This window comes from Myiozetetes cayanensis, unplaced genomic scaffold, assembly GCF_022539395.1.
Source record: "Myiozetetes cayanensis isolate MyiCay16 unplaced genomic scaffold, myiCay2020 scf12, whole genome shotgun sequence".
Classification (NCBI taxonomy): Eukaryota; Metazoa; Chordata; class Aves; order Passeriformes; family Tyrannidae; genus Myiozetetes; species Myiozetetes cayanensis.
Genome location: NW_026086826.1, coordinates 20967782 through 20992847, shown reverse-complemented (window position 1 = coordinate 20992847; position 25066 = coordinate 20967782). Strand labels below are relative to the sequence as shown.

The window sequence follows — 25066 nt, the reverse complement described above, 5'->3', positions numbered from 1 at the left end:
GTTTAAATACACCTGAGTAACCTGGTCTGAGTTCTTCATGGGTGAACTTTCTTTGAGCAGGAGATCCCTTCCCACCCTGCTCCCTCTGTGATTCAATGAACCTATAACACAACCTGGCAGTCTTCACATATGCAAATCATAGGAGCACGTGGCCCTTTTTCAAACAATAGTCTGTGGTCAGACAATGTAGCACATTAGCTTTATTAATTACGCTGTGAGCAAGGCTGCTAAGTTTCTGCTTTAAGGCTGAAATGCACTTTCCATGATTATGTATTGGCTGCATATGCACCACAAAAGCAAGACTCAATTCAGTGGCAACTCTCTCATGGAGACCTTGCTTGCTGACGTTTGCTATCCATTTGCTCTTACACCAGCTGTGTTCTTTTCCATTTACTCCACTGATTTATTTATGAAGCCATTATGAAGCAAGAAAAACCCTAAATGTCTCCTCTTCTAGCCTTTGTTCTGTTAGGCCAAGCAAGCCAAACCCTTAGCCTGGGAAGGCTCTTCATACACCTTCAACCCCGTCCTCCACCGCTGGGGACTAGAATGAACCCAAGTACCCAAATTTGGTCTTCTGCAGCATTGTTGGTGTTTCTCTACTTGTACTGGAAACCTTGAGCTGGATACAACCCTGCAAACGCGGGTGAGAACGCAGTTGTGAGCTGAGGGGCTGCGGTTCCCGCTCCCCACCCACCTTTCCCGCCCAGCGCCGGGGGCGGAGGTTGAGGGCGGGCGGGGAATGCCGGGGCTCCCTCCCTCCCTCTCTCTGTCTCTCCGCCGCCCCCGGGCGGGCCCAGCCGGCCCCTCCCTCCCCGGGCAGCTCCGGGCGGCGGCAGTGGCAGTAGCAGCAGCAGCAGCAGCCGGGCGGTGTCTCCTCCGTGCCCAGCCCGCGGGAGCTGAGGCAGTGTCCGTCCGTCCGTCCGTCTGTCCGCGCCGCGCCCCGACATGTTCCAGCTCCTGCGAGGCTTCGTTCTGCCGGCGGCCGCCTGCGACGGGAACAGGGATGGCGACTCCCGCTACGCCAACCTCTTCAGGAAACTGGACCTCAACGAGGACGGGAGGGTGGACATCGCTGAGCTCCAGACGGGCCTCCGGGCCATGGGCATCCCGCTGGGGAAGGAGGCTGAGGAGGTGAGCGCGGGCCGCAGCCGCTGCCCAGGGCTCTGTCCCGGCCCCGGGGAGGGAGGGGAGCCCCGGCCCGGCCGCGCCCGTCCCTCGGGCTGGGCGGGGGGAGCGGCCGGGCCGGGGCTGCCGCTGTCGCCTCATCCGGGGGCTCGGGGCCGCTCCTGGGTGGACGCGGCCTCGGGCCTGCCTTTTTCCTTCCCCGGAACGCCGTCCCAGCGCCGCGGGCCGTGGTGTTCAGGCACGCCCCGGGCTGTAGGCGAAGGGTCCCGAGCGCGTACGGCTGTCGGCGTTCCCATTGCCAAGTGGGTTTACTCATCATGTGTGGACTTCTGACATCCTCTGACTCCTTGTTGGGTTGGTACTTGATAGCACATTCCTCTTCTATCACGATAAAGGATAGTAATTTATAGCTTGTGTCTGTCACTCCACCCATGCCTAATCTAGATCAGAGTAAACTAAGGTTTGTTTGGGCAGCACATAACTGTATAACCGTAGGTTGCGATTTCTGAACTAGCTATTTAAACTAGCTCTCCTTAAACACAGAGACATGGAAATGATTCTAGGTATGGACTGTGTCAGATACCGAGGCCCTTGTGTTAAAAAATGCACACTTGTAAGAGCGTCCATGAAACCACGAAAGGGACAGTGCACTCTCTTCGTGGTGTGGCTTCTGCAGCGATCGGTTCGACTGTTACATTGCATTGTCCCTTGTATCAATGTTGTGACCTCGGAAGTCAGTAAAACTTGAGTCATCAAGCATTCCAGTGCGATGCTGAATTATACTAGCAGATCTGACCTGTTACCTGGAAGAGAACCTTCTCTTTCCTCATTATTTTCAGTAATCCCCAGGAATCAGCATATAAAGTCATTTAATGTGCAATTCTGCAGGTGTGTTTGTGTGGTGAGGCAAGTCTGCACTGACAAGGCATGCGTGGGTTCAGTTAGGCTGAATAGGTCCAGGTGAGATTTGTGGGGTAGCTGTTGCTGTAACAATTTTGTTTGTTTCAGTATAAAGAATGGTTCGAGGACATTCCACTGCCCTGATTGTAGTACTTGTTGCACACTTTCTGAAAGAGCTGAAGGAAAAGGAACTTAAATTTTGACTCCAGTGTTAAGAGAGGTCAATAATTCAATGACCTTATGCTAATTGTGGGATACTCTGTCAGTTTTTCCCCTGTGGTCTCATTATTTGGTCTCTATTTTACCTCTTTCTGGTATATTTAGTTTTCTGTCTCCTGTAGTTAAGGGAAAAGTAGCCTGCAGTCTTCTTGAGTTGAATGGTGTGAGAGTATAAATGAAATCACACTTTCACTTCAGTATTGCTATTGGTCAAAATAATCTTTACATCGCACACTTTTTGTGTTCTTAGGTTTTGGTATATAAAGGAGGGACAGTTTGCCCTGTTTGGTTGTCCATTAAAGTGTCAGTATTAAGAGCCTGATAGTTATGAATTTCAGTCGCAGATTATACACACATTGTTGTAAACCTGTTGTACCAGTTTGACTGTAACAATTGGGGGTTTTTACTTACATTGAACAACGGGGAAACAGGTGACCAGCTAATTTTCTGGTGTTTAACACAGGTGGTCTTCCAGCATAATTCAGTGAAAGCCCCCAGTCACAAGTGGTGTGCTGCTGAAGTTTTATGCAACTTAGAATTGAAGTTCCAAGTTCCTTCTCCAGATCAGTGATCTTCATTAATAGTGCATAACTGTCAAGTTATTCTCAGTTGCTTCAGGATAAACTGAAAATGAAACCCATGAAATAGATAGAGATGATCTAGACATACCTGGATGTAACAAGAGAGCAGGAAGTGCTGCCTCAGTTTAAGAAATACAGAGTAAACAAAGCAAGCCATGAGTCATGTGCATTTGGGAGGGGTGGAAGAATTGTTGGAGTGCATTGAAACTTTTATATGCTCACTGTTTTAAACTCAGTGGTGGGCACAATTTGAACTAGAAACTAGACTTGTTGTATGTAACTGTTAATAACTAAACTTCTTGTAATAAGAGAGCCTCAGTAAGACTTACCTCCAGCTTCTTTCCTGCCTTTAAGTAGCTAATCTGCTTCTTGTACTTTCTTGCGACTCAAAACTCCCTTTTCCCACTTCAAGCTCTAAAGTGATGTTGAATTCAGTCTTTTTACTACTTGGTAAAAAGGTGTTTTATTAAAGAAGTCAGATATTGAATCATTGTATTTGTGCTTGGAGAGGCAGAAGTAGCCTTATAATTACTTATAACTAATGAGTAAGGAATTGAGACATGGAATTGAGTAAGGAATTGAGACACAGCGTGGCAAAGTGTTAGCTACTGAACTGCTCAGCCCTGCCAGCACAGTGGCACCGTGCTGTGGGCAGACCCTGGGATGTTCTTGAGCAGAATGGGCTTCAGTACCTCATGGCTGGGTCAGAGTCTTAAGCCTTGCACTATCATTATGTTCTAGATGCTGGCCTGTGTTAGGTTTCCTTTGGAAACTTTTGGAAAGTCTCTTGCAGGGCTGGCTTCCATCACATGGGGTGAAATCCATGTACCTGGAAGTGTTGGTCGTCGTTCTTCTGGGAGGCACAGATGCTTCCTGGTAAAGGGACCGTGTGAGCATTACTTGTAGGTTGATCCCTACTTGTCATCTTCGCAGTATAAATTATTGTTTGTGCTACTAGTACTACTTTGCTCTTTTGTCTTTCAGTGTAGTTCTTCTCTAGAAGGAATGTGCATGTTTTATAGGATACAAAACCGCTATCCATTTGAGTAATAGACTACCAGTATTTTCTTTCAGCCTTCATCAGCTGTCTTGACAGTTTTATTAATGATGAGACACTCTTTTAGGTGAAGTAACATTGTAGATACAAGAACTGATGTGAGCATGTGGTATGCTTTGGAGGTAGGTTGCATGTCCCTCTAAGGAAGAATCATTTTTTTCCCATAGCAAGACATCATAGCACGACATGACAGAAGCTCCTGACTTAGTGTTCTACTTGAGCTGCCTTCTGTCAGTATCTGTCTGACAGACAAAAGTAAACCACTGGAAAATCTGGAATGTGTGCTGCTTGGAAGCTGCCAGGATGCCTCCTGGTTTATATTGTAGTATATTACCTGCCAGGAATGGTTAACTTTGCGAAAGGTTCCTGACGTAACATGTGAACACCTCTGGAGAAGGGATTCAGTGTGGTGACAGTATCAAATGTTGCTCCCGAAGCAATATTAACAGCTATTGTACGGTGGCTTTGATTAGCAGAGACACAAAATAGATGCTGGGATCAGATCTCATATGAGCTCATCCTATGTCTTCAGAATGCTGTGTCTCGTAGGCGAGAGTACCATAAATGGTGTGAGTGGTTGTGTGAAGTACTATTTTTGTTCATCCTTTCCTTCTGTTGCAGTTACTCCTTACAGTAGATGTGTAGGAGGTGAACCCTACATTTCAAGCTTCAGTTTGGAACAGCCAAGCATTCAAATTCGGGTACTATTTATACATTGAGTCCTGGAGCTAGGAGTAGGCAGATGTTACTGAAATGAATAACTGCGTTCTGGAAACAGTATAATGGTCTTATTTGGACTGACTTGGTAGTGTTTTGACAGAAGTCTTTGGCTACGTTAAGGCTCTTTAGATGCAGAAACAGTGTGATGAGGCACCTCTGCGTGGTGGAGACATAGCCTAATGAGACTAAATTCTCAACAATCAGAATATGGTCTGTTTAGACCAATTGACTGTGTTTATGAAAATTTTAGCCCAACCAAGTCTAAAAATACTCGAACACTTGAAGTATGTTTCTGCATTTAAACCACAGGAAATTTGGAATTCTGTGAAGCGAGGCAGGCTCCTGTGCCGTGTTCCACTGCTGTGTCTCAGCACAAGGGGATGGGGAGAACACGATATTATGATTGTTTTCTTCTGTGCTTTTCTCTGGCCTCTAAAAACTATAGCTAGATAGTGCTTCAGAGCTTGAACGTAATCTTAGCAGTTCTTAGTCCAGAAAGCACACACTTGTTTAGTGACTGAGCTAAATATGCCCTTCAGTACTTCTCCACTGCTTAATTAAGATGTTTGCTTTTCTCAATTTTGGTAACTTCCCATACATGGCAAAATTAGAAGGCTAGCAGACCAAGTTAACTGAAGCCTCTTCATTATTTTGTAGCTTGGCTGGAGACAGAGAAAAAACACTACTTACTTTGGCAACTTCAAAGAAGATACCTGGCATCTTCTATCACACTGTATCTACTCTTAAATATTACCATATGTGATACACAGATTCGCAGTGTTAGAAACTTTAGCACTTCCTTGTCTGTTGTGTCATTCTTTATGTGAATTGAAGCTTTCTCTCATCTTGATAGTCTGCTAAAAAAATGGTGCTATAGAATTAGAATAGTCTGGTATCTTCAGTTTTTACCAAAATGTGATTCTACAGTCATGCCATGTGACTGTAGAAAACTGGAACCATTTAGTTTCTTTAAACTTCCCTTTTCAGGTCATAATAGTTGTGATGATTGTGTCTGGTTATGGGGACTTAATGTTTGCTTACAATTGAATATTACTGAAGATATTTGAGGTATTTCACGATTATTTCACTGTTTCATTATTATATATGTATAATATGGTCATTGTTTCATTTCCATGTGTACAGCTTCGGAAGCTTTTAACTGATATGTCTTCATATGAAAGAGACTTTCTTAAGTTTGTTTTTAACACCTTAAACATCCAAGGAGATAAAATGAACTATTTTTGAATATTAACTTGATAGTTTTTTGTCTGAAAAGTGACAGGCTACAGTGGGTGATTAATTCTTCTTCCTGCTGCTGCAAAGTGCAAGAATGCCAAGAATTGCCAAATATGGGAAGCCTCACCTCTGAGACATCTCTTAACCATATGTTGAAGTGCTTTTGCTAAACCCCTGTCTTGAGACAGCAGTGAGTCCCAGATAAACAAAAAAGGTAAACTGATAAATGTTTTGAGATGACTAAGGTGGGGATGCCTTTTTAGCAGAGGAGTCTTATTTATTGGGAAAAGTCCATCTACCAAGTATGTTCAAAGTCAAAAATACCAGTGTAACTTGCAAGGAATGCTGAATGAAAGTTCAAGGGATAGTTTGCATCTTCCATGTATGCTGTTTCAGATTCTTGAAATTTAATTCATAGCTATGAGTTGAGAGAGTTTATCCAGGTCCTGAGGGAGCAGCTTCTGCAAGGCATGTGGGGAGAGCAGACTCATGACTTGCATCTTGTCCTTTTTAGTCTTGTTTTCTAGAGATTCTGTTACCTGAAATGAACCACACTCTGCTAGTGCTGTCCTGTAGCAGGAAGAATGGTTCTTAGGACCAAGAACAGGAAAGGGAAGCTCTGCAGCTGATAGCAACATCTACTGCTGTCGAGGGTGCAAGTCTGCTGTGCTGGAGTGGGGGCTCTTAGTGTCTGTCTGTGGCAGGGTTAAAGGGCCTGCTTGGGTTTACCTGTTGCTGGTATCCTTTGGGGGGCAAGTGAGTAAATATGAATGCAGAATTTGGACAAACTGGGAGGCCTTTGGAGGCAGTTCAGATTACTCTTTTGCTCAAAATGCAGTGTTGTGTTGGATTTCTGGCAGTGAAGTGTCAGTCTAGTTCGTTACTGTTATGTAGAATCGCTGGGGTGATAATGCTGTGTGAACACATCCTCAGGCCCTTTCCATTAATGCTGGATTTATCTCCCAACTGATGCAGTTTGACAAGACTGACTTTAATAATCTTTACAACTGATTTTTGGGTCATCACAGTCTGCATAAATGTATGTAGTCTTGGCAAATATAAATAGGAAAAGAGCTATTGTTGGGTATGTGTCCAGTAAAGAGAGCAGAGCTGTCTATACTTCAACTGTGACTGCATTTGTTTTCCAATAATATTACAGTCAAATAACTTAAAATTGTAGAATGCAGAGCTATGTGAATGGCTGGTGCTAAAAAAAAAAAAAACAAACATTTTAGAGGTGAAGAGGGAAGGAATTGAAAAAAGAGAAAAGAGGAGGAGGAGAGGAAAAAAAATATCATGATTGGTTTTATATATAGTACCTCTGGCTTTAAAAGCTAATGGGAAACTTGTGAATGGCTAAAGACATGATGATGCTCTTACTGTGGTGTTGGGGTTCTTTGTATGCAGTATTTGTACCTGTGCCCTTTGGAACTCCTGTTGCAGTTTGCAGAACAACTAATTGCTACTTGCACCAATTATGTATCTTGAAGTGCTGTTTTTTGCTTGTGTCTTGCAGACAGCATGATAGGAAGCCAGTAACTTCTTGTTGAATCACTTCCTTTCGAATATTCTTTACATGATATTAATTAGCTGACATAACAAGCTGATGAATAGATGATTGGTAATCATTTGCACTCAGCAGCCCCACCTTTCACACACAGTTGAGTTTTGTAAACAGAATGTGAAGGCTTATGCACAATACACAAATAGTGATACTAAACAATGTCAAAAATGAAACTCTGAAGTTAAAAGTCTACATAAAAGCATTAAGATTTCTAGTGTCTTGCATTCTTTGTCTTTACATTGTAGCCATGAATGTGTTAAAGTTCACAACTTTGGCACAGAGTAATCTAATAATTCATCAGGACACTTACAGAGGGTCAGGATTTTTTTGATGTGTATATAAAGCCTGTCTGTAACTCCCTTTTTTTTTTTTTTCATCAGACCTGCTGAGTTACATTTCCACACCAAATACAGAGGTCTTCTGGAGGAGTAGGAATTCAGCACTGCAACATGATTTATATTATGGAGAAAATTTTTTAAAGATATCTTTGGTGTTTCAGTCTACTTGTGGCCTTCAACATTGGTGTTGCCTGGCTGTGCAGGACTTTGAAAGCAGCTGTGTTAACAAAATATGCAGCAGGAAAAGAATAAAAGTAGCAGAATTATTAAAGAAAAGGGGAGAGGAGGAGAAAAGAAAAAGGCGACAGTGTCATGACCAAATAGGTCAGCGTAGGAGCATTTTAGTCAGTATGTTTGAAGGCCTGCAACATTAAAAAGAAAGATCATAGAATCATAGCACTGTTTGGTTTGGAAGTGATTTTTAAAGGGCCATGTAGTCCAGTCCCCCTGCAATAAGCAGAGACATCTTCAACTAGATCAGATTGCTCTGAGCCCCGTCCACCCTGATCTTGAATGTTTCTAGAGATGGAGCATCTACCACCTCTCTGGGCAACCTCCTCCAGTGTTTTACCATCCTCACTGTAAAAAACTTATTCCTTATCTGTAGTCAAAATCAACAGTCATTTGGTTTCAAACCATTACCCCTGTCCTATTGCTACAGGCCCTGCTAAAAAGTTTGTTCTCATCTTTCTTCTAAGCCCCATTAAGTACTGAAAGGCTGCAGTAAGGTGTCCCTGGAGCCTTCTCTTCCTCAATCTGAAAAACTCCAGCCTTCCCTCAAAGGCACCACACGGGAGAGGTGCTCCAGCTCTCTGATCATCTTTGTGGCCTCCTCTGGACCTGTTCCAACAGGTCTGTGTCTTTTCTGTGCTGAGGATCCCAGAGCTGGACACAGCACTCCAGGGGTCTCAGGAGGGCAGAGCAGATGAACAGAATCACCTCCCTTGAGCTGTTGGTCACTCTTCTTTCGATGCAGCCCAGGATGTGATTGGCTTTCTGGGCTGCAAGCACACATTGCTGGCTCATGTCATCACCTAAACTGTCTTCCTATATCTAGTAATTAGCAATTCTTTACCTGGTTACCATTTCATTTTATCTAGTGAATTACCCTTATTGCTTGGGGTTACAGTTTTTAGACAGTCAGAAAAGAAATAATATGCCTTGAAAAACAAACATTTTCCTCTCGGGTCTGGGCCTTTGTAAAGGTGAGGTGATCCCACAGTAAGTCTGTAACAAGAAATGGCAGGTTTTACGTGGCAGGCATGCTGAACATTGTTTCCCAGGACTTCCAAGTGAGTATTGGCATCTAGTTTGGTTCCTGCTCTATTGTTGTAAGCATGCCTATTTTAAAATGCATCCAGTTCTCCTCCATCAGAGAAGTCGGTGAACCAGGCAGTGGCAGAGTGACAAGTGGCTGCAATTGTACAAAATCTGGTAGTATATTAAATGCAGAACTGCAAAGTTGGATTCATTGTTGAACTGAAGAGGGGGTGATTGAATGATGGAACAGTTTACTTGTGGAGGCTGTGGAATCTCCGTCCTTGGAGATGTCCAAGACTCAACTGGATGTGGTCCCATGCGACCTGATCTGATCAGATCTAATTAGATTAGACGTGCCTTGAGCTGGGGTTGTGCTCAGTGGCCTCCAGAGGTTCCTTCCAACCTAAATTATTTGATGCTGTGAATGGGCAGTTTGTACCTAGGACTTATTGTGCCGGGCTCCCCACAGAATCCAGTGTGTGTCTTCCTGCTGGCTCTGCCCATGGAGTGTATAACCCCCAGGAGGAAGTTTCTGCCCGCCAAGTGGAAGACAAGCTTCTTCCAGTGTTCCTGTTTGTTCCACAAACCTGCGAATTAATGATTTTAATCTGAAACATTAACACCCACGTAATTACTTCATTTCATAAACAGCAAGAGGCTTTCATTTGTATGAACTTTTAGATTTGTACTGAGAGAAAAATCCATGTGCCTGCTGAGGAAACCATGCATTTTTGTTCCCTGTCCCTTCTGTTCAGCTGCACTGAGAGTGGCTGACACCGGCTTGAAGTTGGGAAAATAACTGCCAAAACAAAAGTAGGGCATGGAGAGTATGTTTGTGCTTATGCTTTTCTAGTCCTTGCAGTATGAAATCTGCTTCTCTGGCAGACGAACTGAAAGGTGCCTCCTTTCACACACAGAAGTTGCCAGCTCTCTGAACTTCCCATGAATTTCCGTTTTCTTTGGCTCACGTCATCCTCAGCAGTGGAGGTTTTGTAATTTGTAATAAAGTTCAAATTTTGTCACATGTGTGAGGCAGAACAACAATTTCCTTGTTCTGCATTTTGGTTTGTGTAGTTTGGATAACAGTGGGGAACAGTAGGAATTTGTGTTGACCAGAACTCACTCCAGGTGAGTACAAGTGCCACATAAGTCACCTCTCCTCAGTAATGCATGGGAGCCGAGCAGGACACTCGGAGCCTGTGGCATGAGGTGCCATGCATGGAGCAAAAGATGGGTTGAGATCGCAGTGTCTTTGAGGAGGGGGACTCTTTTCGGGCTAGAGTAATTTTTAATGGTGGGGTTTGGTTAGCTTTTTTATTTGTTTGGGTTTTTTTGAATGATTAATCTATTAGCCTTTCTTAATTTCTTGTTAGAAGGTCATGGTCAGGAGTGTATCGATAAACTTCCATAAAAGTAAGCTAATTTTTTTTTTTTAAATGGGAAATGCTGAATGCCTCTAACTATATTGACAAGGGCATGAAACTGAATTGATGAGTAAATCTTTGTTGACATGTTATTAATAGAAATTACAATCAAGCTGGACTTATGACTATACTAAGAACACTATTGTTCAAAGCTGATACCAAATCCCCCTTGTCTAAGTATGTGGAATCTTGAGTTGATTTTTTTGTGCAGTTTGCTGTATTGTGGGAATTAAATAATTTGCTCGTTTCACATTGGTGTACCACATAAATTTCCTACATTTTGTTGAGAAATCTTTGATAATCTTACCAATTTTGATTTTTTGAGGTGAAATGTTACTTTTTATAGAGGGATAGGAAAGATGAATGAGGCCACATAAATGCACTCAGATGTCTTAATTTTTTTTTCCAGACACCTGCAACAAATACCCCGGTTTTCAACTTCCTTTGTGTTTAGTTTCTGTAGGCTAGAACTTGTTGGACTTTGGTCTTTTGAGGACTTCTTCTAATTAAAGTGGAGCAAACAGAATGATTAAAAGCAGATTTTGCAGATTAGAACAGCCCTGCAAATCTTGTGGAGAGTTCCTTTCCTCAGAAACTCGAGTTGTGCCCGGCAGCCTGCCAGGTAGAAGGCACTGGGAAGCCTGAGCTCTGTTCCACACTTGTTTCCTGCAGTCCTGGCTGTTGTGTGCCATGTATTGAGCTCAGTTTATTTGTACATGTAAATGTTTCTATCTGCAGGGCAGTTAGTAGGAAGCATATGCAAAGAAGGAAGATAAGTGTGTCTGTACTTGGTACAAGTTTGTTTAAGATTGTAGTCAGGGCTTCAGTTGGAAGCAGAAAGCCCTGCTCTCAAATGCTGGGGGATGGAAGTGCTAGTTGGGCAAGATCTTTGGTTTTTGTGGTGTTTTGTTTTTGTTTTGGGGGTTTTTTTGTTTGTGTTTTTTTTTTTTTTGGTTTTGTTTTGTTTTTTTGGTCAGCAGTTAAATTGTTAAATATTATTTGTATTTTTATCTTTATAATTCATAATTAATAGACTACTGGACTAAGAGGGTAGTCGAGAGTATGTTTGTTTCATTTTACTATCATATTGACAAATTCAATGTATAGGAAACTCACAGGCTTAAACTTGTCTCTTTTGTGATTTTTGTCCTACTTCTTTCTCCACAAATTATTTGATACCTGTAGGTATAATTTACCAGTGCTGGTAAGAAACCTTAAAATTACTCCATAAGAATGTTAGGTAAATAATCAATAATGCTTTCTCTAATATATATTTACGGCCGAGTTGAAAATACAAGTACATTAAATTCTGAAACCAAATGGTGCTTTGTGACCTGCTGTCATTTGGAAAAGTCAACTGTTGAATTTTCTGTCCACAGAAAATTTTTCAAGCTGGAGATATTAACAAGGATGGACAGCTGGATTTTGAAGAATTCATGCAGTACCTTAAAGAACATGAGAAAAAAATGAAACTGGCATTTAAGAGCCTGGACAAAAACAATGATGGTATGCCTTGATTTATTTTATTTGTTCAAATATCATTTGAAGAAACTGTACGTTAAAAGGAGCTTAACTTATATTCTTTGTCTGAAATGGAAAAAAAAAAACCTTGTGAATATGGAATCTTTACATCTTTTCCTTAACAGGATCATAACTATAGTTTACTACAGATGGTAGTAATAAGTTATTGTAGTCTTTTTTTCTTTCTGTTATCTTCCAAGTGCATTGAACTGGGGCTCTTCATTGCCCAGATGGAGAAACTATAAGGAAATTTCTAACTATTTCTACTTAGTAAAGATAAAACAGTTTCTAACTGAATGTTTGCATCCAAGTTTGTTGCATGATTTTAATGTATTTGGCTTTGCTCAGTCCTTGTAGAGAACAATCAAAACACATCATTTGTATTTAAATGGATGTTAAATTATCTTTGCTATTATGCAGATGTTACAATAGAACCTAGTTACCTCCAAGGTGCTAAATGTAGTAAGATCCACGTTTTAAATATGTATCATCTTTCTTTTAATGTTTCAAGGAAAAATTGAAGCATCAGAAGTTGTCCAGTCCCTCAAGATACTGGGTATAAACATTTCAGAAAAACAGGCAGAAAAGATCTTGCAAAGGTCAGGAATTATTATTTCTTGAAGTATTTTAAGCTTCTTTGTATTGTAAAGTATGATATTTTTATAATTCAGAGAACAGAATAAATGGGATTATAACTTTGAAAAGTGCTGGTGCCTTCAGTGGTTTGGGTAATAGTAAGTGGGCACTATTGGAGCATGTGGTTCTGGGAGGAGAATGTTGTTAATTTCCCTGTAAATGTTGATATAATAAAGTGTTATATTATGTTTTTAAATGGAATATGCCAGATGCACTTGGATAGGAAAAGCACAGTATTGAAAGGCCGTGGCAGATTCAGCCTTGAAGTCTCCATGTGGAATCGACACTTGTCACTGATGTGACGCACAGAAAAAAGAAAAAAAGCTGGGGGAAAGCAAGAAAACAGAACAAAAACCCATCCCTGCTGCTGTTTCCTTATATAGTTTGTTCAATTTCTTTTCAGTATTGATGCTGATGGGACAATGACAGTAGACTGGAATGAGTGGAGAGATCATTTTATGTTTAACCCAGCTACAGACATCGAGGAAATAATTCGATACTGGAAACATTCCACTGTAAGTTCAACTTTTCTTTTAACTTAGTACAGCTTATAAATTCATCTCTGCTGTGTTAATTTGCAATATTGAGTATAACAGCTTCACACTTGTTACATTTCAAGCATACCTGTGTTTAGGATTGTTTGGTTTTCCTTTTCACTTTGTGCTCTCCCATGTGCCAGCAGGACAGTGTCATGTGAGCTTCTTCTCTACAAAGCACTTGATCTAAACATTGCAAATAATTATCAGTAATTCTTAGGATGCAATCCTTTTCCTCCTTTGGAGATATTCCACAGAAAAATAGTAACCACAATATTAAGTATTTTTCTTCTCCACACATTACAGTGTATTTTTATGTTCTGTGCTTTTGATTTGTTGAAACAAATTATAGAGACATTATATAGACTGTTTCTTCTGCTGAAAGTAGTATTTGCATTTATATAGTAGTATCTTAAAATCCCTGATGTCTTTAGTGATTATTTTCTGTGCACATTTTCTCACACTCTTTTGTGCTATAGAATTTAAAAATGACAGAATATACTGCAATAGGATATCCACTCTGCAAATAAATTTTTTAAAGTTATTATTGAATGGAGCTCTTGTCACCTCAGTGACTGACTTTTAAGAACTATAATAAAGTAAGTAAACCGATAGCAATCCTGTTTGCTAAATATCCTTCCTGTAGATTGTTGGAGTAAATAAAGTTAGGAAAAGACATTGCTTTGAATATAGTGAGACCATTTGTATCTCCAGGGATAAGTCAGCATTTCCACAATAAAAACCAGTTTGTGAGATCTGAGAGCTTTGCATGTTTCACACTGTACAATCTCAATTCAGGAATGCTTGCCAAAAGAGAGTTAGCTGCCTGTTTGCTGAAGAAAGCACTTGAAGCACTGCTATGAGATCAAATAGCCCTGGTCCCAGCTTACTTTGCGTAAAAAACCTTTGCTTTAATAAAATGCTACTTTTTACTATTATTAAACATAAGATCTATATATTTTTTTTTAATGGAATGTCATTAGTTACCCCCAAGAAACAACTCTGGGAGCCTCTCGTGTTCTTAGTGCTGCAGTCAGCTGATGACCCAGTTATCACAGCAAGCAAAATCCAGCTACACGGCAGCACAGCTGCTGTTTCAGATAAGAGCAGATGTGAGACCTCCCAGCCTGGCTGGCATTGACAGCTCTTTCAATTCTGTTTTTATTGTAAAATTTTAATGCTGTCAGACTCTTCCAAGCATATAACTGCATTGGCATAGACTTATGAGCTGTAGCTGTGGCCTGTCTGTTGTAAAGGCTCTCAAGTTTATCTTTTTTTTTTTTCCTTAGTTGCATTTAGGTCTCAGTAGACACAAGGTTTAAACCCTGGTAGATATGCATAATATCTCTAAGAACACTGAATTTATATTTTGAGAGTTCTGACTGATCTTTTGATGTTTCCATGTAGTTGAGCAACTGATGACACCTTACTTGGAAACCATGAATATCAGAAAGATGAAAGGATTTTCTAGTTGATCTCTTCTATGTTCAATATCCAGAATAGTTGATTCTTATCCTGTTTGTCCAGTGGCAATATTTACAGTCGTTGTTCCAAATGACCAAGACATTACTCTGTCTACTGACAGATAGAGAATGCAGCATAAATTAAGAATATAGTGTCTGCAGTTAAAAACAACAGTAATTTAAAAGGTTTATCTGTTAACATGCTTGCTGGTCAGTACTTACCAGTTACTAAAATATTCTTGCTCCTTTTATAAGTTTAATTTATGTATAATATCATGTTTGCATTATCTATGTGTTTTTTTTCCTCCTACATTATGACTGTAAGTTAAACATAAGAGCAAAGACTATGTTTAGGTGATATGTGAGATTTCATAGTCCTATGTCTTGGACAGCTTTATCACCAAAGCCTGCAATAAATGTTGTTCTTTGATCAAATTGAATGGTAATACAAACATGCACCTCTTAATGAAATTTCAAACTTTTATGGCTGAGAAAAGTTATTAAATGTGTTTTTCGGTATAGCTGGTGGTAAGGTAATATATAAAACATTAGTCAAACTTCTAATTTTTTAAGGTGATACACAGCAGTTACCAGAAACAGAGTATTTTGCTGTATCAGCTGTAAAAATGCTACTTGACAGTGTTGGGGAGAGTGGGGGGAAGGGGACATCCCACATGTGTGTGAATAAATTACCGTGAGAGAGAAATCTCTTGTTAGCATCTTTAGGAGATTACCAAACTAATCCCAGAAGGCTGTCTGGTGAAAGGTTAGCTGCAACATATAAGCATTTGAGCTTTAGTGCTGACTGTAAAGGGCTGCTGATCATGACAGAATGTCTTTGCTTGGGCCGTACTCAAGGCGGAACTTCGTCGTAATTTTTAACGATGATGGTGCTGTCTTTGAAATGGTGGGTCTGTGGTGTTACTGCTCAATATCTATGTAGAAGTCACCGAAAGCTGCTTTTCATTGAATAGCAATGCATAGCAAGTTAATTATAGAATGTAAATTAGAGCTATTTTTTAACTAGCGTTCTACTTACAAATTCTTAGGTGATACATTAATTCGAGCTAGAACTGTTGATAAAATTGAGGTGATGGAATGAGACAGTTATTTTGTGCATCTTTGCTTTGGATTCTGAAAGGTGTTGGATATAGGAGATAGTTTGACTGTTCCAGATGAGTTCACGGAGGAAGAGAAGAAGACTGGACAGTGGTGGAAGCAGCTGTTGGCAGGAGGAGTGGCTGGGGCTGTGTCTCGAACAGGTACAGCACCCTTAGATCGCCTTAAAGTGATGATGCAGGTGGGTGCAACGTCCGAGACTTTTCGGTTTCCAGTGCATCAGTTCAGTAGCTACATTCTGGAGGTCTAGTTTTGTGTTCCCATGAAAATTTCCATTTTTTGTGTTCATGAAAATTGTCTTTTCTGTAGTCAAACGGACAAAAATGTAAGCAAGATATTATAGTACTTTTGCCCCTAAAATAAGATTTTTTTCAATAGTGGGTGTGGCTTTACTAGTTGATATATTTAATCAGTTTAATACCAATGAGTTTTATAAGCTAGTTAGAGCAGTGTTCTTTACTGTAACTTTAATGTTTTAATTTTTTTTTTAGGTTCATGGTTCAAAATCAAACAAAATGAATATAACCAGTGGTTTTAAGCAAATGTTGAAAGAAGGTGGTGTTCGATCCCTTTGGAGGGGAAACGGTGTAAATGTTGTGAAAATAGCTCCTGAAACAGCTATTAAGTTCTGGGCTTATGAACAGGTAGGATGATAAATCAGGAATGAAAGTAATGGTAAATAAAATACTACATCACTCTCACTGTTCATTATTTGCACTGTTGTATTATATGGGAGTTCTTGTCATGGTTGGGGATTTTGTCACAGTAATTTAGGGTGACTTTCAGTTTTAAAATAGTCTATTCCATTAATAGAATACTCAGTATTAGGCAGATTTTGGTGTTATATTATAAGCAGTGTACATAAACTAAATCTGTCATTTTAAACTGTCTTCCAGTCTGCATGGCTTTGTGTGAGTCCTGCATTAATACCTAGATTGGTTTTTCAAAGTGACAACAAAGAAACTTAGCACATTATGCTAGCTGAACCCACACAGGATTCATTTAAAGTCAAATATCACGGTGCTATGATGCCCTCATCCTGGATTTCGGAGTTATATTTACCTCTGAATCAGCTTTAAGCATCATGTTAAGGCCTAATCCTCCTTTGGAAAATGAACTCCCATTCTGGTGTATTTAAATGAGCTTTATTTTTCCTCTGTGGGGCTTGCTAGTGCCTCAAGTAAGTCTGAATGAAGATACTGCACATATGTGTCAGTACAACTAGGAAATGAAAGCAACAAAAAAATCAAATAAAATTGGGGATATTGCAAGACTCAAGTGCAGATTTTGGTACCACAGAGTAACCTTGGGCACGTTATTCCTCACTTGTGCTCAGCCTTTCGGGAGCTGACGATGCATTCTTGCACCACGGTGTCTGTGCCTGGCAGGACACAGCATGTAGAGCTCTCCAAGTGCCTCTGTCAAATTGCCAGTTGATCCTTGCAGATCCCATTTTCCAACCAAGGAATGCAAGGAGTTTGGTTCCAGTTTGTTTTCTGGGCTCCATAGCGATGGTACCCTTGAGTTGGCTGTGGAACACTCGACAATACTGGGGGTGACTGAGGTGTTTAATGTAAAGGATTCTTGTAGGATGGAATGTTAATGGGTTCTGGAGAATCACAGAGCTGCAGTGAGAATAGTTCTAAATTTGTTGGGTTAGTAAATGTAACTGTAAATACATGAAAAACTAAGTACAGCTTGAAAAGACATTTTGTACTGTACTCTTGCCTTTCGTAGTAACTCTTCCCACTCCTGAAAAGCATGTGTGATGTTTATTTTACGTGTTTTAACTATACAGTATAAGAAGATACTCACTAGGGATGATGGAAAGTTGGGCACTGTTGAAAGATTTGTATCTGGTTCTTTGGCTGGAGCAACAGCACAAACTTCTATTTATCCCATGGAGGTAAGTAACAAAGATACCAAAGAGCAACCAAATATTTGCTTCATTTCCAAAGTAAACCCCATTTTGCTCTTGCAAATATTATAAGAATTCCTTTCTAGTCTTATATCCTAACTTGTTTTTACTTTGAACTTCCTTTCAGAGTTTCAGTGCTAGGTATTTTAGAATATACTGCGTTCTAATTGATTCTTGTAATTTTTCCCTGTATTTGACTGTATAATATTGTTTAAAGCAATATTTAAATTAAACCTAGTTCAGGAAAAAAAAAATCACCCAAGAACACAGTTAAAATTCAGTACCCATTTAAGCATTTTCTAAATTGGGCATAAATCCTTTTCCCACCATATGTAAGCAGAGAGTGGTGTTGTCTGTAGCAGAACTGAAGTTGTGTGCATTATGATGGGACTCTGCATCTGATAAGGAGAGCAGTGTGGAAGAAGGATGTAACAGCTACAGCTGAGGCTGGGTGGATTGGCTGCTCTTACCTCTGTAGGACACATTTGTAGGTGGCACTACACGTTGCAGTTTAACAAGTTATATTTACTATATATTAACTATATATTAATTGCTCTGGTGTAACTGTTTATTAGCATTTCACAGAAGCAAGGTGTACTTTGTTTACTGCTGGTTCCCCAGAAAGTTTTGTGTAAATACCTGTTGGAATATATGTGGGTCTGGGACTAAACCAATAGCAACATCAAGGTTTGGTAGTAATGCAAAGTGTACCTTTAAACAGGGTGTCAGTAGGAACAGAATTACCTGTTTTCACTGCTGAAGTGATAATGGTCTCTTTAAAGAGCATCCTTGCTGTTACAGAGGCTGAATCCCAGCTAACCTGAGTACAGAGATGGGTTAAATTAAGGAATAACTGAAATGCTATGTAGATTGTCTGGATTACACTGATCAATGGAGACAGATGAACTATTCTACAATAACATGTTCTGGTCTTCCTAAAAGATATAGTACTGTCCTAGAAATGTTTATTAGGATATTTCTAAGTAATAGAGAAAAGCCAAGTGCCAGGAAACTCCTGAGGAATCTGCAGTCTTAGGAGGCTTTAAAGTAGGCCAAATTCTTGCTCAGGAGATTTCCTCAGTGGTTTCTTTTGGATACTGTTACTAATTTCTTCGTCCTAAGATGCTGTACAGGCTTATTTGCATTATTAATCAATTGCTGGGTTTCAGTAATGAGACACAATCTTTATATTCGTTAACCACCTCTTTAAGATTATTTTCTTCACATGCTTTGGTGTTCCCAGACCAGAAGTGTGATCTGTTTGTATGTTAATGCTCTCACTTGCTCCTTAGCTGATGCTTCATTGAACATTGCCCATACTGCTGCCTTCAAGTTGATCAAAAATATTGTTTTAATCAAAAAGTCTAAGAATTTGTAAGCTAGTGTATGGTTATGTGTGGTGCTCTGCACTAAGGATAGATGTGAAGAAGCCTCCTGCTAACAGATACTTGCCAGAAATCATCACAAAGGAGTCTTGAAGCACCAAAATGCAAAGCAGTTCCAGAGAATTGAAAAAGCAGAGATATACTGTTTATATAAAATAGATTATAAAATAGGTGAGTAATTAAGGTTGCTCTTTTTCCGCTTTTAGGTTTTAAAGACCAGATTGGCTGTGGGTAAAACAGGGCAATATTCTGGGATGTTTGACTGTGCTAAGAAGATTTTAAAAAGAGAAGGTCTAAAGGCTTTCTACAAAGGCTATATTCCTAATATCCTGGGTATAATTCCTTATGCTGGCATTGACCTTGCTGTTTATGAGGTGAGTTCAAGGTTCTTCACCCACAGGGTGGTTGGGCACTGGAACAGTCTTGCCAGGGCAGTGGTCACAGCACCAAACCTGACAGAGTTCGAGGTGTTTGGGCAGTATCATCAGACACATCATGTGACTCTTGGGGATGGTCCTGTACTCCTCCAACTCCTGAGTTGGAGTCAGTGATCCTTGTGGGTCCCTTCCAGCTCAGCATATTCTGTGAGTTTAGATCACTGGATGCATGTAGCTGTCAGCAGCTACTTTACAAAAAGTGTAAATATTCTTTACAGTGTCTGTATCATTAGTTAGAATTGTAATATGCTTGTACTATTACAGTTGCCTTAGATTGAAAATAGACAAATGAGACTTGAATCTTACTAGACTTCAGTATTTCTGTTTGCCCTTCCTGCAGGAGTGCCTGTGCAGATGGGCTCTTACATGCAGCAGTACAACAGGAAATGTTCTTAGTCAGGGTTATATAGACCTCGGCAGCACACTGTGCTTGCTACACTAACCCTGTTAGACTGGAACATCTCATTCTATAGCAAATATGGGCCTTAAAAACCTGAAGATATTCATATTATGGTACCTATCCTGCATTTATGAGAGTTAATATATTTCTTTTGCCATTTTCTTTGATTTATAATTGGATTATATTAACCTGAACTTCTTGTGTGTCTGTGCACGTCACCAAAATTCTTTGTGGCTGCCACAGTTGTTCTGAGGAGTTTGAAACACCGCTGTCTTTCCTTTCAAGAGGAACTGGCACCTATTACACATTACAGCAATGTTGAAAATGTTTTATCTACCTTAGATGCTATGTGTTGCTTTTAGAGTGGGTTAAATAACTCAGACACTGCATTAGTAATCAACAGAATTACTTGAACAAATGTTTTCAAAACTGTATGGAATTTCTTTTCCACAGTTTGCATCCTTTTTGTCTGCATGGGGTGATGTGCACAGCTGAGTGAGCTTTTGTTGCACCCCATAGGGCGCTGAGTTGGGTTTCCCTCCTTCTCTCCTCAAAGTATTACAGGTCTAGAACATGAGCACTGTTCGTGCTGCTGGATCTTTTAAGGATTTCTCTTCTAGGTACTGACTCCTGTAGTCTGCTTTAAGTCCTTGCCTGTGTGCTAAGGTGCTTACCTGGGCACTTTAAAGTCAGCATGTGGGACTGGTGTAGGGAGGTTGGTGCTTTTCAGATTGAGCGCTTAAGGTTTGTTATGAATAAAGAAGTTTTTGTTTTCTTTTTTGTATGCTGATATCTTGTCTTACTATTTAATTTTATACCTTGGCAGCTCTTGAAGAGTACGTGGCTAGAACACTATGCATCAAGCTCTGCCAACCCAGGTGTTTTTGTATTGTTGGGATGTGGAACTGCTTCCAGCACATGTGGGCAGTTAGCCAGTTACCCTCTGGCTCTCATCAGAACACGCATGCAGGCTCAAGGTGAGTTATCTCTTACTGAAAATGTATCTGTGTGTGGTCACATCAAAATTGTATCACTTGGAATAGCTGGAGCAGGGATATAGGAATAGAAAAAAAAAAAACCAAACCAAACCTTGGAAAAAATAAGGATTTATCTGGAAAATTCTTCTTAATATTGGTCTCTCCTCCTTCTTAGCTCTAACACTGTTGTTCTTCATACTTGATTCAAAAGTAACATTTCAGACACTGGTGCTGTGTAATTTGAGAGCTACATTCCATACAAGACTACCAGACACAGAGCCCCTGTCATAGTCTGGGAGCACTTTTCTAAAATTTAGAGTGTTGCCTAAATTTTAGATATTAAATGGCAGGGCTTGCATCGTCCTGTGAAGGAAGGCAACAATGTTTGCTCTGGAGGACATTTCATAAAGACAGCTTCATAGTTGAGATTTTTATTTGATAGGTTTGTGCACAGACTTAAGGATAGGAGCCTAGATTTCCAAAGGAATATAAATGGATAATGCTTTTCAGGGGGATTTAGACACATGAGTATCTCCCTAATGTCTAGGAATAAAAATATCTCTTTTCAGTGGCCCTAAAGGTGAATAGCAGGCTCACCACCCAGGTATTTGATACTTGCTTGAGAAGTTTAATATTCCTCAAACTGTTGTATAACACGTCATGTTTTTGTTCTAGCCTCAGTGGAAGGAGCTCCACAGCTAAGCATGGTTGGCCTCTTTCAAAGAATTATTGCTACAGAGGGACCCCGAGGACTTTACAGGGGCATAGCCCCTAATTTTATGAAAGTGCTTCCAGCTGTCAGCATCAGCTATGTTGTATATGAAAAAATGAAGCAGAATTTGGGAATAGCATGAGATGAAGGAAAAAGGTGAGATGCTTCTAATGTTGTTGGAAAGACCAGAACAATAATGTTTTCTCGAGTAATCTGCTCTCGCAGTTCGAGACAGATCTTTGTGGAGAGATGCTGCAACTTCTACTTGTGCCCTTAAGTGGGAAGAAACTTTCTTAAATTTTAGTTCACCATTTCTAAACAGATATCTATATTGCACTTTAAAATGTCACTGAGTTGAAAAAGAAAAATCAAGAAACTGTCTTTAAATCAACAATATGTTTTTATTTTTAGGAAATCATGCATATTTTGCTCTCTCTTTTTTTTTTTTTTTTAATCTGTCTTTTCTAAATATGTATTTGTCTTGGATCAAACCAAAGGTAGGAGAAGTTTATACTGCCTCGATATTGAATATATGAAAGTACGAAAGTGACTTTTTGTTTTGTCGTGCTGCCTATACTCGAGCAATTCACAGGCGACATTTTGCATGCCTAGAAGTAAGCACTTTTGTTATTTTTGAAGACTGAATGTTAAGTTCGTAAGAAGTAGGGTCTTGGATACAGACAAGGATGGAGTTACACATTACTAGGTAGTCTATCACCTTTTATCTTCAGGCAGACCTTCTTTTTTCTGTTAGTTAAAGAGCCTGACAAACTGCTGTTCTGTGGTTTCAAGATACCTCGAATGGATTTACACGGTATTTTTGTAATACAGTCAGCGATTTTGATAACTTTCTTCACTGGACCAGCTTTTCATTGCACTTGTAAATGTTAGCACCGTTAACCATGGCAAGCTTTGGGTTACAGCTGCGTGTTTTATGGGATCATAACACACAGGAACAGAAAAGGCTTTGGTTATTATATCCATTCCATACAAGTGCAAGTTGCTGTTTAAAAACACGGTGGCAGATCCGGTATTAAGCTGGTGGTGATTGTAGTACAGCCAATAGCAGAGCTCTTCGTAGCTGCCTTGGGAAGGGAAATGCTTCTCATGTTGGACTTTCCATTCTTTCCCTTATTCAGAGGGCTGCAATCCACTATGTGCTTTTAGCCATAGAGGATTGCATTATTATGTAATGGTTTTACAGGTCTGTCATGCACAATAAATCCTCTTTCCCTCGCTCTTCCGTGCACAGTGGCTCTGTGTGTGAAATTCAGACAGGGAAATACTCAAGTGTTTTGTCCAAGTGACCGAGTGGCAGTGCTGATCATTAACATCAGATTGATGTTCACGTAGCAAGCAAAGCATGCACATAGACCTTGTTAGTGCTTGAGAAACAGCTCCTCGTCCAAAAACAAAGCAGCACTTCCTCAGTGTGGAAAGTTAAGCATTTCCAAGTACTTCCAAAGTGACTTCCTTTTTTTTTTTTTTTTTTTTTTTGTTTTCTTTTTTTGGGGGGCCACACATTTCAGTTGCCTTCAGGCCTGAACACTGAAATAGATTAAAAATTATTACTGAACTCATTTGTTGGGCTTTTTCTGCTTTCTGCAATGTGTGGTGTCTTAATCTTGGTAAATTCAAGATTATACTTACCTTGACCTTCTAAAAGCAACTGCTCTTAGACCACTTCTTGAAATTGGATTACTGAAGGAAGAACTTTGTTCCTTTAAGGTCATTACAGGTCTCCTTTTTAATTCTTTTTCTTGGGGGGTGTTTTTTTTGGTTGTTTGGGGCTTTTTAAACAAACAAATAAGCAAGCATAAATAATTGCCTGAACCTCCCTTGTTCCACGTACTATTTGGGCCGTATTTTGTAAACCAGTCACATGTAAATCTGTGATCAGTGCTTCCATGGCTGCTGTTTATTATCCATAAACTGATACATAAAAACTCCATAAAACCTGTATTATAAAATGTTTTTATCAGATTTCAGAAAATGGCAGCTTCAGCTGTGTATTTTGGCCTTCCCTTTAGGGAAACCTTGGACTTTGCACTTTTTTTTTAAAAAACCCAAAAAAACAAAAAGTCATTCTATCCAAATCGTTCATATGTGTAATGCCTTTCTATTCTGTTTCTTGGTTTTGCCAATATTGTTGTATCCTTGTGGGATTTGTGAGATCAGTTGCTGATCATTTTGTTTGACTGTGACCAATGAGCAAATGTATTTTGCGTGTGTGTGATGTAACGATGACTCCAGCAGTTTCTATCTTCTAGACTTCCTCCATTTTGTTTATAGCGTGCAAGTGCCATTATGAGTATTGAAAATTGTGGTGATCTTTTCAAACGTTGAAAAGATAGAATGTTTCAGATTTGGTTCTTCATTATGTGCCTTGATGATGACTGTGTTCAATTGTGTATTCTTTGTCTCTTAAATGTATGTTTACCTTTTTAGCTTTATAAAACTACCAATAAATCTTTGTTTCCTTATCGGGCTGGAGTGTGCTGATGTGGTTTTTTTCATGGTCTGATAGAGAGATGATGCTTCTTTCTTGAATTATATGCATAATACTTAATGTCAAAAATGAAGGTAATTTATCTAAAAAGAAGTTTGAGACTACCCTATGCTTTGCTGTAATATTGTTATTTGAAAACCTAGTTTGAGATTAGTCAATTGTCATCCTGTTTAAAACTCTAGCTGTCTCATTGCTTAATGGGAGATCACATAATGTTTAATATTTTTGCTCATTCACTGAACAGCACTACACCATGATTTCTTCTGTGTCTGTTGCGTGACAGAACTCACAATAACCTGGGACAAATGTGCTTTCTTGTATTCTTAATGTTGATCTCACTTTGTTAATCTTACCTGTTAGTCAAAGGATCAGGATAAAATCTTTTCAATGTAATTGACTTCATTTACTCTGCATGTGCAGCATGGCTGTGCTACTAAAAGCTGGCAGCCAGCTTTGACAGCTCGTGAGTTTTTCACACCAATCCTTCAAATGTTAAAGACAATTGTAAACAAATTAGGGAAACTTTTCTTGTCCCTGATTGCTGCAAATGCAGTTCTTGTAACATAAGATTTAGAAGTTTACTTTTAAGTAATGGAAGATGTGCAGTGTGTGATTCCTGACTAAATGAAAAATCTGACATCCAGTTCCACTCGAGGCAAGAATGCTTTTTTTAACTGGAAATTCTTTGCAAGAAGGGCCCAGAAGGGAAAGGAAAAGCTAATTTGTTTTCCTTCAAGATATATGTTGGGGGTGACTGCTATTCAGTAGTGTTAACAGTAGAAAACACTGCAGAAAAGGCATGGAATTTAAAGTAGGGTTGCCGATATGTGCCTTTCCCTCTTGACTGTGCTGGGCTTCCCGGCAGGAAAGTGGCATTCCCAGTGGCCCCAGCGCAGGCCGAGCTGCCTCGCACACACCTGGTAGCAGAAAGGCCACAGGAATTCTGTGTGCTGGAAGCCTCTTGGCAGCTTTCCCTTCTGCTAAAGAACTGCTGCACTGCCCGCGTGGGACTGGGTTGTGGGCCTG

General features: G+C 39.9%; 1 protein-coding gene across 1 annotated transcript; it reads left to right on the top strand.

The window, feature by feature from the left end:
- Positions 1–907: 907 nt before the first annotated feature.
- On the top strand, positions 908–24019 carry SLC25A24 (solute carrier family 25 member 24). Its single transcript, XM_050306698.1, has 10 exons — positions 908–1134; positions 11807–11933; positions 12460–12547; positions 12988–13099; positions 15725–15883; positions 16194–16346; positions 17501–17608; positions 19212–19379; positions 20669–20819; positions 21495–24019. The coding sequence occupies exons 1-10, from the start codon at positions 949–951 to the stop codon at positions 21671–21673; spliced, it is 1431 nt and encodes a 476-aa protein (XP_050162655.1). The 5' UTR covers positions 908–948; the 3' UTR covers positions 21674–24019.
- Positions 24020–25066: the final 1047 nt, after the last annotated feature.

Excerpts from the sequence above, each read along its gene's own strand:
- SLC25A24 (XM_050306698.1), top strand. The coding sequence starts at position 949 with ATGTTCCAGCTCCTGCGAGGCTTCGTTCTGCCGGCGGCCGCCTGCGAC. Across the intron at positions 11,934-12,459 it reads CCTGGACAAAAACAATGATG|GAAAAATTGAAGCATCAGAA; the intron begins GTATGCCTTGAT and ends TAATGTTTCAAG. Across the intron at positions 17,609-19,211 it reads CTTCTATTTATCCCATGGAG|GTTTTAAAGACCAGATTGGC; the intron begins GTAAGTAACAAA and ends TTCCGCTTTTAG.